Source organism: Euleptes europaea, chromosome 2, assembly GCF_029931775.1.
Source record: "Euleptes europaea isolate rEulEur1 chromosome 2, rEulEur1.hap1, whole genome shotgun sequence".
Taxonomy (NCBI): Eukaryota; Metazoa; Chordata; class Lepidosauria; order Squamata; family Sphaerodactylidae; genus Euleptes; species Euleptes europaea.
Window position 1 is genome coordinate 51,426,514 of NC_079313.1, and position 14,288 is coordinate 51,440,801.

General features: G+C 41.1%; 2 protein-coding genes across 2 annotated transcripts in view; one reads left to right on the top strand and one right to left on the bottom strand.

Annotated features, from left to right (window-relative positions):
• The window catches only part of SELENOF (selenoprotein F), a 152,934-nt gene that overhangs the window by 15,195 nt on the left and 123,451 nt on the right, over positions 1 to 14,288 (top strand). The window lies entirely within an intron of this gene.
• HS2ST1 (heparan sulfate 2-O-sulfotransferase 1) overlaps positions 1 to 14,288 on the bottom strand; it is a 103,351-nt gene that overhangs the window by 1,342 nt on the left and 87,721 nt on the right. Inside the window, exons 3-6 of the mRNA XM_056867630.1 lie at positions 6,024 to 6,109; positions 2,267 to 2,405; positions 1,837 to 1,934; positions 471 to 628 (exon numbers count right to left, since the gene is read on the bottom strand). Coding sequence (XP_056723608.1) covers positions 471 to 628; positions 1,837 to 1,934; positions 2,267 to 2,405; positions 6,024 to 6,109 — 481 coding nt within the window. The remainder of the gene's footprint in view (positions 1 to 470; positions 629 to 1,836; positions 1,935 to 2,266; positions 2,406 to 6,023; positions 6,110 to 14,288) is intronic.

Here is a 14,288-nt window from a genome sequence, read left to right on the forward strand (position 1 = left end):
CAGGTACCCTTTACTTACCCTACTCCGGATAAAGTAATATTCATTTATCAATTGTTGTGATGAAGGAAAGCTTGTCCTCGACCCGATATTGGATGGGATGGACCTCACTGACTAGAAAATTTCAGGAAGATGCAGTATGTGAGTGCACAGAGCATAAAGAAATGCACTGCATACCCCCAGTGACTTGCAAAAGACAAGCGAGTCCTTTAGAGTTGCTTGCAACACAAGTCTATCAAGATAGTTTCAGAAGATAGCCTTGTTGGTCTGCAGTAGAACAGTTAAATTTGAGTCTATTAATGCATGCGTGCCTAAAAGAGGAAGCTGGCAGTGGCCACTAGCGTTGCACAGGCAATCTCTGGAATTCAAGAAGAACTGGACCACAGTCTGAGGAAGCTGCTCTTTCATGCCCTAAAAGGTTATGTCAAAGAGTAAAGTGAACAAGAGACTTTGGTCTACAGCCATTTAAATACCTGTGCGATATAGTTCTGTTGCACCCCTGAAGAAACGGGGCAAAGCTGCCTCCAGCAACATAATAAAGTCTTCAAGCTCTTCAGTAACTCCCACCAGGAAATATTCATTAATCAAGTTGTATTTGGCTTGTTCCAAAGCCCATCTGCTTCCCGCATTCCTAAAACGATAAAAAGTAATTACAGGAAGGTTTTGATGTTTGCCAAGAATTTTGGTTCCCCTTCATTTAGATATTCTCACACCAGGCTAAAAGAATGGCTTAGCTGTTATCTTTACACGGAAAGAAAACAAAGTTTCAGCCATACACATTTTTAATTTCCTTCACTTTTTTCTTTGCTCCCTGCTTTTTACTCTCTTCACTGCTTAGGCTGGATGTCAAAAAATTTATGGCAGATTTCCAGCTAACTTCTTGATAACACTAATGCCTGTGAGCAGTGCAAAAGTATGAAATGTGGAAAGTTTTTGCTGTAAAAGCAAAAAGTGTCCCTAAGTGTCACTTCTGATGTGGTTAAAAAAAAAAAGCAACTGAAAGGCACTTGTTTCAGCTTTGCACCAGTTGTGCCAACTACCGATTTAATGTATTTTTTAGCACAGTTACTCTGAAAATAAACAAGGTTACTGGAATGGTTAATTACTCATGTGACACCCCATACTTCACAAACACTTGGTCATGCACTGGAATCAATAAATGGCTGAACTAACTGTAAAGTTTGTTCATACATTTCTTTCCTAATAAGAAATACACCATAGGAGAATTGACATGCATGAAGTGGCCCTTGGAGCTGGCATATGCTGAGGACAGAATTATCTTTATAAACCCCACCCCACCCCACCCCCATGTTCACTGGCTGTTGGGAGAAATTTTCTTCTTTTGATGAGTTAACTGAGTAAGAAGGCTTGGCTACGTATGACAAATCAACTTTCATATTTCAATTTCCCAAACTCTTTCACAGAAGAAATCGATCCATGGTGACAGATACACGTTAGTCAATGTTTACATTACAATTGGCAGAAGTCTATTTCTCTATGTGTAAGAAGTGCGAAATGAACCATTTTTGTTTTCCTTTATACAAATGCTAACCATCTCAACAGGAAAAAAACCCACACTTGGGAGCATTTAAACAAGATATCTGGTTGTCAGTGCTGGAGTTTATAAAAAGTACACTGCTTAGTCAGGGGATTGTTGATAAAACTCTACAAGATGCAGGGCTCTTTTACTGTTTCGTATTGTTACCAAAAGGACTTGTTAATTAACATGCTTATATGGCCTACCTAGTGTTTTGTTCTTCTCCAAAATCTGTAGTGCTAAATACAGTTAATACTGATAGTGCATTTAATCAGCAACTTAAGCCAACTTCATCTTCTTACCAGCATTCAGAGCTGTGGCCACAGAAGAATGGAATTTGAAGCCAGAGTTTCTCAGGGGCACAATCTGTGCCTCCAGCTGCTACACATTCATCAAAGGTCTGGAACAAAGACAAAACTCTAGAGTGAGCTATAAATTTCCATCTTACATATCAAAGACCTTAAATGTGGCTACGTTGCCAAACTAATCTATACATTGCTTCACAATAGCTTACTAAAGGGCTCATGCCCACAACTGTCTCTACATACAGAAGTAACAGTTTCAGTTAGTTTGCATAAGCCTTCCTTCCACTTGTTGGTGCCATAGACCAAGACAGCAGTCACACGAAGACCACACGCATGCAGAACATGTTTGTATGCTGGCTGCACTCATAATTATGAACTAGATTCTGAAAGTCTAACCAATTAAGAAAGTATCAAGATGTACTTTTACTTTTTTATCCCCTTGCTTTCGCCTCCGGAGTCCAGGCCTGTAATCATCACCAAAACGCAGAAAGTAGTAGTAAGAAACCAGTCGCTCTATAGGATCTCTTATAACATTGATGTATATTGGTTTCTTTTTAATACCAAATCTGGAAGAGAAAAATAAAACATTCGAGAAATCTAAGTTTCCTACATGATATCAAATGGAATAAAGTTTGTTTCAAGAAGACTGTGGCCATTTGCTACAGGAAATTAATCAAGCCTGAACAGCCAGATATGCAATACTATCCTTTCTATTTCAACAGCCTCTACTAACGCTTTTTTATTCTTAAGGAAGGTCACCAACCCTTATTCTGATATGTTTTACTTCAGTGACTTTTAAATATGTCTGCTTAAATTTTGCATGTGTTCATTCAATTTATTCTGTTTAAATAGAATTATCAGCACAAGTCCTATCAGGCATTTCTACTTCCAGGAGATGCAGCCTTTTAAAGAAGAAGAGTAGATTTTTATACTCTGCTTTTCTCTACCTTAAGGAGTCTCAAAGCAGCTTACAATCACTATCCCTTCCTCTCCCCACAACAGCCAACTTATGAGGTTGGCGGGGCTGAGAGAGTTCTGAGAGAACTGTGAGTGGCCCAAGGTCACCCAGCAGGCTTCATGTGGAAGAGTGGGGGAAACAAACCCAGTTCTCCAGATTAAGTCCACCACTCTTAACCACTGCACCTCGCTAGCTACGCTTTGTAACAAAGAAGATAGCATAGCTAGTGTGACCACAATGACCAGATGGAAGGAAGGTAATAGGATGAGAGAACTGCTCAGAAATTGCCATTAGTTTTCTACACTCTTGCAACAACACAGATTATTACTAAGATTGGTGCAAAGCATTAGCTCAATTCAGAAACATTTTTCATGATTAGATTGTATCCTTCTGAACTCAGCACTTGTGTTTTAGTTTTTTGGCTTGCATGTTCCAAACGTGGCACAACTGCATTGTGATGAACTAAGCAAAGAGGAAATGTAAAATTCTCAGGGAGTATGACATGAGGAACACACAGGAGTATATTCCTACACAAATGTGGAAGAGCCCCAAGAGAGAAAAATAGTTGTTTTTGTCTCCAACTTGGCTGTGATGCCACAAGCATGTGTTTACTCTAAGCAAATTCCGCATATTTATCCCTACTATGTTGTTTGTCAGGCTAAAGAAGCACAGACTGTTGGTTTCTCATACTAAATACTCAAGATTTAGCAAAACACAATTTGAATCCTGTGTGAAAGCTGCATGATGTTGTATCCCTGGGCAGCTGTTACTAACATGGAGGAAATAGGTGGAATGGAGCATGGTGCCACTACAATCCAGCATGTTGATCTCACGCCCCTCTGTGGGAGCCTGCTAGGGGCAGCCTAGCACCAAACATATGCTTCATCTCTCTTTCCATTACGGTGTTGGCCGGGTAGTTACCTTCAAAGCCCATAAGCAGAGCAGAGAAAACTTTACCTTCAGATTCATTCTCTGCACATTTAATGTAATGGGGATACTGAACTCAAGTTAGGGTCCCTCAATACTCTATCCAGATAAACTGTGAACAATAGTCCTGTAAACTGTATCAAAGAAAAGCACTTTCCCCAGATAACACATGACAGCTCCAAAGCAAAGAGCAGTAGTAAAGCTTTGAATGAATCAGAAGAAGCCAAGAATTAGAGAGCAACACAAGTGAAATTATTTTCTATAATTGCATATGTGGGGTTTTGGTCTTTATCCCCTTTGGTCCGGTGTTGAGCATCTTTTCCTATAGCTGTTGTAAAACTTTCAAAAGTTCAATGTAATTTCATGAGCGTGTAGAACGAATCAAAAGCATTATGCCAAAGTTTATTAAAAAGGATGAATCTTTGCTGAAAGATTTTACACTTCTCAACTGCAAGAATGCAATACCACAAGTTACTCCTGTCTATTTGCCAAGAGCAAGTGCAGCACTCAATATATTATTTTAATAATGAAAACCACAAATATAAGAAAGCAAGCTGCTGTGGTGGGAAAATAAATCATTTAGGTGAAAGGGTAATAAACAGAAAACACAAGGATAATGCAGCCCTGGAGGAACATATGCATATGAATGAAATTTGTGAAATTGCTTAGCTGCTTTTCTAGAGGTAAAATGATTATTTTAGGCTGAAAAGTTACAGTACCTACAAAATGTTTTAAACTTCATCCTATGAATAATGCATAGGATAGAGTAACACTTACCTAGTTGTTCACAAGGTTATTATTTCATTAGGGATCCAGCACAAGAGGTTTACTAATACAGCATTTTTGTACCTTGCAATTTAGAGGAAGCAACACAATTTTATGCTCAGGTTTCTTTCTTTCTTTAAAGAGAGAAAGACACAGAGACAAGTTTGGCAGCCATTTCTTTTTTTATTACTATGTGGAAAAACTGCTGCTGTAGCTTTTAATGCTCTTCACTCAAAACTATGTTGTATTTATACAGACCCAGACAAATAACCAATCTGAATATTTCCCCCTCTGTGCCTGAAGCCCTAAATGCAGTAGGGTAGATTGCTGGAAAACCGAATAGTTACATACCCCATCTCAGAATTATTCTGGAAGGTGCTGTTACTTATGATATTAATCTGGAAGTTACAAAAAACTAAGAAAAAAAGGGACAAGTAGACCCTAAATTACATGTGCAGAATAGTAGAATGAACTATACTACTTTAGACTGCAGGTGAAGGAGTGCCATTTTTTCTGTGCCCTCATATTTTAAATACCCTGTAAAGATCATATCAGGGGTCTAGCCGAGCCTCTTTTGTGTGCTCTAACTTTCCATTTGCAGAGAGGCTTTTTTATACAGTTCAAAAATGACTTTTCCTGCCTGCAACCTATAAGTCCACTCTGTCACCTCAGGATTCTACCACCTCACGCTGCTGCATGTATGGAATAGACAGGAATATCTGGAAAGCAGAGTTTACTGGAATGCTTTAACTTATCAGAATACTATATTGAAACAAAGTCATACTTCAAGATGTGCCCCTTTAAAAAGGAAGTCTTTCAAGTATGAACATAACAGAAGATCTGCTGAAAGGGCATCTGATTTGCCATGACAGAATTATTGGTTTAATTAAATGGTTTTTTTTTGGGGGGGGACCATTGTTTCTTTCTTTGTTTCATGGCCTACTGATTCTCTCACTGCTAATAAACAGTTGTGTCGAATGTACGCATCCTTTCTGGCATGTGTTTCAAAGCAAGGAGAAATGTTAGCAGATCAGATGGAGATGAGGTTTCCAGAAGGACTGTCCTTGGGTGTTCTCTGTGGAACATCAGGAGGCAATTACCAGTGTTTGACGGAAGACTGACACCAAAATATTAGTATAACTGGGAAGATACATTGACAAACAGATACTATTTTGAACCATTTAAAGGAATAAGCCAGCCAGCAAGGTGTGTGTACACTCATCAACTTAGCCATCAAACAAGAAAGGAAGGTGCATGTTCAGGAGAATAACGTTGCTGTGGAGTTGTCTGAGTGAAAATACTCAGCATCATGGTGGAGACAGCACAAAGCTGCACTAAATCAAGTAGGAAAGGACAGTACCACTTATACAAAAGAAAATGGATGTTCAGAATTCAATTAAGTGCAATTTTTACTAATGACCATAAGAGGGCAGTACAATCTGAAGAGAATCATAATCTACTGAAACAACAAAACTGACAGGGAACATTTTAAAAACAAACTGCTGCAAACAGAATTGTTTGTTGTGTAACTTACTTTGCGAAATCCAAAAAGGATATATGTCCATGATAAAACCCTGGTTTCATCTCATTCCAGGAAGTTACATTTTTCACAAATCGTACCTGAAGAAAGGAAGAAAAGTTTCTTCAAAATTTAGCGCCAAAGAGTTTCCAATTGAAAATAACAATAAAAATGCAACTCAGTCAGTAACTGCTAGCTTTTTAATGGGACAGTAGCCTGGGGGGCACTTCTCTGTCTTTGGTGTGTTTTGAAATATGCAGAGCTCCTAGAAACCACCTAAATCCAGCTAAACCTGCAATGCATTCTGTATTCCATTCTAAGATTTTGCAAACGGCAGACTAAGGGCTTCTTCCATTCCAACAAGCACTGCAACACCTCCTCATGCACACCCCACTTTGGTTCTGTGCTGAACGTCTAGCCTGGTGATAATTCTGGGAACTCATGCACTTGCTCACCATTTGGGAATAGCTTAGGGTTGCCAGCCTCCAGATACTAGCTGGCGATCTCCTGCTATTACAACTGATCTCCAACCGATAGAGATCAGTTCACCTGGAGAAAATTGCTGCTTTGGCAATTGGACTGTATGGCACTGAAGTCCCTCCCCTCCCCAAACCCCACCTCCTCAGGCTCCGCCTCCAAAACCTCCCGCCAGTTGTAAAGAGGGACCTGGCAACCCTAGGATAGCTGGTTCATCCTAACTAAAGGGCATAATGTGCTTTATGAAGCACATCCTCTTAGTAAACCACACAACAGTCAGGAAGATGAGCCTGCATCAACACCACTCTATGGGAGCCAGTAAAAATGGCTGTTCGGGAAGCTCATAGTTGAGTTTTGTATCAGAGCATTCCCAGAACACAGCAGGTACTCCTTACTACTACCAAATAATGCTAGTGAATAATTTCTTTTGTCATTGAGTCACAGCTGACTTATGGCGACCCCATAGGGTTTTCAAGGCAAGAGACACTGGCTCTCGCTGAATAATGCTGGGCATTAATTATCAGTTCAAAAGTGCCAGGACTTTAAATGTGTTGTGATAATCTGAGCTCTCAACATCAGCAAACAGCCCTCCCCCACAACTAGCACTGAAGGGAAAAGCAGGGCCTGAATGCTCCCACATCCTAATCCTGCAAGAACAGCTTCTTCTTAATGTTTTTGTAGTAAGCTCTCAAGAATTAAGTTAACCTCAATGGTGCTTAAACAAGGAATGTTTCAGATGGATGCTAAAAATAAAATGAAAGGTAGTTTTCTGTTCTATATTAAGCTGCTCTGTAGTATCTGAGTGGCAGAACACTCCACTCTGTTTTATATATCAGATGTTAGAAATCAGGTGGTATCAATCACAATGAATATGTGCAAACTGCATCTGATAGGAACCTGCTAAAATTGTGATGTGAGAACAGCCAGGATGTGTACAGTTATTACATCATTTTTGTAGTTGAAATAGACAGAAACATGCAACAATCACCAGAGGGCCACATTAGAAAATATAAAGGCAGACATAGCAAGCATATTCAGAACTAGATTCCTTAGATGGAAAATGTTAAAGAGCTGGCAACAGAAATACACTACAGGCACACAGCTATTCTTTTTGTAAACTTACTATTGCCAAAAAAAAAAAAAATCAATCTCAACAGAATTATCCATGTCACTGTTGAGAAGGCTCCTAAGTGGAAGGGCACAATGCACACAGAAATAAAGCACTTGAGATCACATCTCTATAACAGATGGGTAAGGCCCAGAAAAAAATATGGAAAAATTACAGGGGAATGTATTGGTACTGCATTCTCCCTCCCACTTTTCAAGGAAATTTTAAAATATTTTTATAATTTGAAAATATAGAAATTTGGAGGATCTCTGGGAAAACTGAAATATTTTCTCTTTTGGAATGAAACACTAACACAAGGTTTTACTCACTCAAGCTATGTAGTGCAAAGACGTTTATATAATACAATCTTCAGCATAAAGTTTATGATATAACACACTTTTGAAGAGTTCGGTTTTTTAAATATTGGAACAGTACAAAGAGGGGAGCCACAATGATTTGCAGGAGATGTCTCATTTTTCCCCTTCCTCACTAATTTCTTCTTCCCCTTTCCTGAAAGCCCCCATAGCCTCTCCCCCTTTCCTGGTTCCTTTTCTCTTTCCTACCCACCAACAACTTATCTTTTCTCTCTCCCCCCACGCCTCGGCCTTCAGCTTTCCCTTCTTCCCTCTCCCAGCAGCCTCTTCCTGGGAAAACGCTGTGTGGTACTGGCCACTGAGCTGTTGCACAGTGCAGAACCTGCAAGGAAGGGGGGATATCTCATTTCCCTCTGAATCTTCCTCCACATACTATTTTCTCCTTTCCTCCTCCTGGCAGCCTCTCCCAGCCTCCTTTTCTCCTTTCCACCCACCAACTAACTTTTATCTTTCCCCCGCCTTCAGCGATATTATTTATTTACTTCAATTCTACCCTGCCATTCTCCACAATGGGGACTCAAGGCAGCTTCCATCATTCCTTGTCTTTATTTTATCAGGTCAGGTTGAGAGTGTGTCACCTGGCCCAAGGTCACCCATTGAACTTCCATAACAGAGTGGGGATTCAAGCACAGGTCTCCCAGATCCTAGCCTGAAACTCTAGTTTCTACATAACACTAGCTTTCATGGGGTGGCTGCTGTTGAATAATAGCAAGCAGCCAGGCCTGGGTGAGTCATACAAGTAGTGTAGTAGGAAGTAGCCCGGTGGTTGCTGGAGGGCCTGGCCCCAATTAATCCTCTTTCAATGGTCAAAACAGCCCTGGAAACGGCCCTGGCCAGTCCCTCTACCTTCTACTAAAAGAAACCAAAACTTGAAAGCTGGCAATACTGTTGTGGTAATCTAGCAACAGCCACTGAGTAGGCATTCATTTTTTTAAAGCTACAGGCACTAGTTCTATTATTTGGGCCAGGGTTGACCCCCCCCCCATGTGCTGTTGTTTTTTGAGATTCTCAATTTTTCTGCAAAACTGGGCCTTTTTCAGGTTTACAGAGATCTGTTTTGTCTGTTCATGCCTCCAAGCTCCAGATTTAAGTAGCCACCAATGAGGCCAAATTAAGAATTAGATGTATCGACAATAAGGGAACCAGCAAGGACTTGCATCTTCCTTGCCCCTCCCACACTATTTTCTTTTTCTCTTTCCTGACATATACCCTTTTGTTTACGATAAAACTTGTGTTTTGTATTTTCAACTCTAATTTCTTCCTAACTCTTAGAAACTTATCCGTTTCAAGGACTTATAGCAGTCCTGGCTCTGATTCCCTACCCTTAGCCTTTTTCTTGATATCTTTTCCTAAGCCATCTGCTTTGCCCAATATTTTCTGTTGCCTCAATTCAGCAATTTTAAATGTTTTAATCCCACTCTGATTTAGACAAGCAACCACTCCAACTGCTGAGTAATTTAATTTAATAATAAGTCATAGGCTTGTCTATAGCCATCTCCAGCATGATACAACTTACTAGTTACAACTCCAAATTTTCAAATATGCAATCAGATGGAAGTAGGCAAAGGATTGGTCTGCTGGCTTCTCAGATCAACTCTGCATAGTAAGGTATTACCACTCGAGATTGTAGAGGATATTTTTCATACTCACAGGAAAAAGGATGCAGGCTTCTTTTACAACCTACCAAATTATATCAACCCACTCGTGCTGGCCCTGCTATTTATGAGAATGCATACACATGCGCACTGACCCACATAATTTTGGAAAGTTACATAGGCAAAAATTGGGTTAGCCCTTTAAAAAGACATGATGTTTGGATGGTATTTATGTGTCTGAAAACAAAAAAGGACTGGTTAAACCAACTGCTATCTATGACCAATTTAAACCAGTAAAGCAGCCAAAGTTATTTAACTTTATTAGACATGCTGGTAAGTCTGAACATAGCTAACCACTTCACGGAGTTCTAACATTGCCAGTTCTGAACAAGGTATACTAAAACACATGAAAGTTGAATGAACTAGGAACTCTCTCTGTACTGTAATGTATAAAGATATAGCAACTCTACAGCAGAAGCATTATAATTGATCAAGTAGTTTTATATTCCACCTAGTACACAATGGTAGTGAATGAGAGAGAATGTGAGGAAAACAAGGTTATAGTACAAAATTGTCATGGAATATATGCATATAAGCATAAATAAGCTTCCCACCCTGCATTATATATTAGGTATGTACAAGTGGGAACCCACAAGGACTTGCAGAAGGCATCTCATTTCCCCCTCCCCCACTATTTCCTCTTTCCCTTTCCTGAAAGCACCCATAGCCTCTTCCCTTTTCCTGCTTCCTTCTCCCCTTCTAGGGCTGCCAACCTCCAGGTAGAGCATGGAAATCTCCTGAAATCACTACACATCTCCCAACTACAGAGATCAGTTCCCCCAGCTAGGGTTGCCAACTCCAGGTTGGGAATTTCAAAGAGATTTGGGGGTGGAGACTTGGGAGGGAAAGGTTTGGGGAGGGAAGCACCTCAGCAAGGTATAATGCCATAGAGTCCATCCCCCCAAAGCAGCTATTTTCTCAAGGGGAACTGATTTCTGTCATTTGGAGAGCAGTTGTAATTCTGAGTGATCTCCACCCCTACCTGGAGGTTGGCAACTCTAGTTCCCCTGGAGGAAATGGCGGTTTGGGGAGGGTTATGTCTATGGCATTATACCCCTGGGGTCCCTTCCCTGCACAAATACCTTCCCCAGGCTCCACCCCCCCCCAAATCTCTAGGAATTTCCTAACATGGAGTTGGTAATCCTACTTCCTACCCACCAACAGCCAGCCTAACTTTATCTGCTCCTCTGTCTTAAGCTCCCTCGCCCCCAGCAGCCTCTACCTAGGATAACTGTGGCCCAGTTGTGTGGTAGTTTTGGGTCTGCCTCAACAAGAGAGCAGTTTGAACGGTAGCTGTGCCAGAGTGGTTTAGTTCTACCTCTGGGAGAGGATAGAGTATCCAGTTGTTAGGCGTGTCTCTGGTGATGAGCAGACTTCGTACTGTTTAGCCTGACTCTTGGAAAAGGGCAGGCTGGTGTGGGCAGAATCTGGTGTGTGTGAAAGGAGCCAACCTAGTGGCTAATCAGTGAAAGCCTGTTTGTACCTGCAAGCATTAAAGAGAATTCAAACCATAATCTGAAGCTATAACTAGCTTATATTTGTGTTCCTCAGCCAGGCGTCTCCTGTGACTCACTGGAGAACTGTGCTGCTGATCTATTCTTAAGAAACAACCTCTAAATAAATAAATCTTGTTATTTACATACAACTCTTCCCATGTTCTACTTGTTTGCCACAAATCTTATCTCACAACAGCGAACCCAAAGCCTTCATACATGCTACCCTAATAACGTCTTATAACTGAGGGGAAGGCTTACGGTTCAAAACAAACCCAGTTCCCTAAATCATAAGAGGCTGTGTGGGTCCCCTCAATTGGCAGAAAAGACCTGTCACGCCCAGCCTCTGTCTTTTGGGGGGTGGGGGAGGGAATGTATGGCATGGAGCCAGTGCACGATGTGCATGTGACCAGCACTCCCACTACCAGTCAGATCCTTGCCAGGGGATAGGTGGGGGTCCTGTCCACTCAACAAGTACCCTTTTCCCTTCCCCTGTGGGCAATGGGAGGCACTCAGACTGTGTGCTTCTGTTGGTTGCATTGTTGCTGGGTCTTTCCTGGTGTCTAGTGCTTGAGGGACACTATTGTCGAGGGGCAGGGTCTACATTGGCAAGCAGTATCAAGATCTATGAAACAAAGCAGTTAATTTGTGCTGATGCTGCTTCATTTGACAGACTGCTTCTTTAAAGACCTTTTATGAAAGAGGTTAGCAGTAATCCAACCTGGAACATCTATCAATCATCAACATACCGAACTTATTAAGAACATTTTAAGCTCTGAATGTTATAGCAGCTACTTTAATATTTCGTACTGCTCTACATTTCACACTGCATAGAAAAAGAAAAAAACATTTAATTAGCATTTAGAACTAAAGATAATCTCCGGAATTTAACTGATAAAGCCCCCCCAAAATGTGAACAAGTTTCTGCAGAACTATTTTTTCCACTCTCAGTACTTTTTAAAAAAACTGAAAAGCTATTTTTGAACTTCTGGTACGTTTAAGCTGTTTATGTTTTAAGCTCAGATGAGCTCTGCAGAATTGAAAGAGATCAAATGTACTCAGGATGGAGAACAAGAAATCCTGCAAAGAAAAAGTAGAAACTGGATGGTATAGAGATTTCAGTTTTCTTAGCAGATGGGAGTTTCAGCAATCTAAGGATTCAATTCCAATGATCAAAGAAAAAGTGGCAGACAGGCCAATATGGGCTCTTGGGGGAAATACGTTTTACAGCCACAGCCAAAAATGGGTTACCATTTACAGAACTGTTGGGTAGGTAATTCAGTCTGGATTCATGTTCAATGATGCTAGAGCTCATTACGTCTCTTAGGCCCTGCATCAGTTAGGTTTGCAGGCAAACCTGTCCAAAATATCAGCAGAAACATAAGTGGATGTCAACACTAACTGGGTATCAAACCCAAGAAGCTTCCCCGAACACAGCACTTCTCTTAGTCAAGTTATCCTTGATCAGCATCAGCTATGCAAGGCAGAAACAGACCTGTCCACTACTGCTAAATATTTACTTGGTGCCACTGTTATGCTAAGCACTGCACAAAATAAAGACGCCCCTGCCTAGAAGACTTATAATTTTAGTGATATTGATAGAACCAAGAAGAAAGGCAAGGAGACATCATATAAAGAAGCAGTGATCTTTACGACAGGTAAACTGGGAGCAGAAAATACAGAAAAGCTGAAACACAGAAAAGCAGAAAATACAAAAAAGCTGAAAGCCCATTAAGTCCTGTAGAACAAAAGAGGACCATTTGAACGAGGAAGTCGGGTTTGTTCCAAACCGAGAGAGAAATATGGTTGACAGCCAGAAAGAGAGAAGGAAAATGGGAACCAATCAGAAGTTACTCTGTGCGGAGCATATGAACACATGAAGCTGTCTTATACTGAATCAGACCCTTGGTCCATCAAAGTCAGTATTGTCTACTCAGACCAGCAGTGGCTCTCCAGGGTCTCAGGCAGAGGTTTTTCACATCACCTACTGGCCTAGTCCCTTTAACTGGTGATGCCAGGGATTGAACCTGTGGTGCCAGGGACTGAACCTTCTGCATGCCAAGAAGATGCTCTCCCACTGAGCTACGACCCTTCCCTGTATAGTAAAGCAGAGTAAAGGCAGTGTAAGAAAACATGGTTGCACTTTTCTGTGACTGTTTGAGTGGTCTTCTGTGCAACCACAAATAGGTACTGCGCCCATGCAGGCCTACCGCAGGGAAACATTTAGAGCTCGTTTAAAAAGTGCAAAGCACCCCCCCCATGCGCTACCTTTTCCTGCCATTTTGACAGATGCATGGGCAGAAGGGAGAGCTTTCCCTCAGTTCTAATATACCGTCCCAGAGAGCTCATCAAGGCAGATAACAAGCTTAATCAAAGAACTACTGAGTACTCAAAGCACGGTAGGAGGGAGGAATGTATGACGGAATAAGAGGAACAACAATTACATGTAAATGCAACCATATTTTCATCTCCATTGTCTGCGCAGTCTGACAAGGGAGATTAACTAGCTAACTTCCCCTCTCAAGGAAGAAGAAAGGTGGGTGTGATATTGTCAGCGAAACAATAATCTAATATAGCATGTTTCCTCAGATTTCTTGTAAATGAGAAAATACCTGGAATAGAATCCCAGAGAGCACTCCTCTTTACAAACTAACTGTTCAGAAAAAAATTATAGATTTATGCAGAAAACATTATGCAGATTTAATGCAGCAGAGCCTGCACATCCTGTTCCAAAAGATCAGAAGGGGGCGGTGACTCAGGAGATGATTTGGGGGGAACTGAAAAAACTCCAGCACACAACCATATGACATTACAGACTGAACCCAACAATCTGAAGTAATGGTGCCCCATTAAATTACCTGTAGTTTGAGGGGAAGAGGTCTGAGATCTACATTTCCCTGTCTGCCCTTGGAATCTCCTGCATTGCTGCCCATTCCCAGATTGGTAAGACTGTGAAGAGGAACAGAAGTTCCCCTGGTATTGGTAAGGTTGAAATGTTGTCCCCCATAATATGGATTATAAGGCTTATAAAAAGTTTTATACTTTTGAAAGGGCTGTGAAGGGGTCACTCCCTGGGTCTTAGCCATAAATCTGTTGTTATGGAGTCTGTCCAAGGCAAGTGCTAGCAGTCTTGGAGCTGAAAAGCTATGTGCCGTCAAATTGTAAGTCTTCAC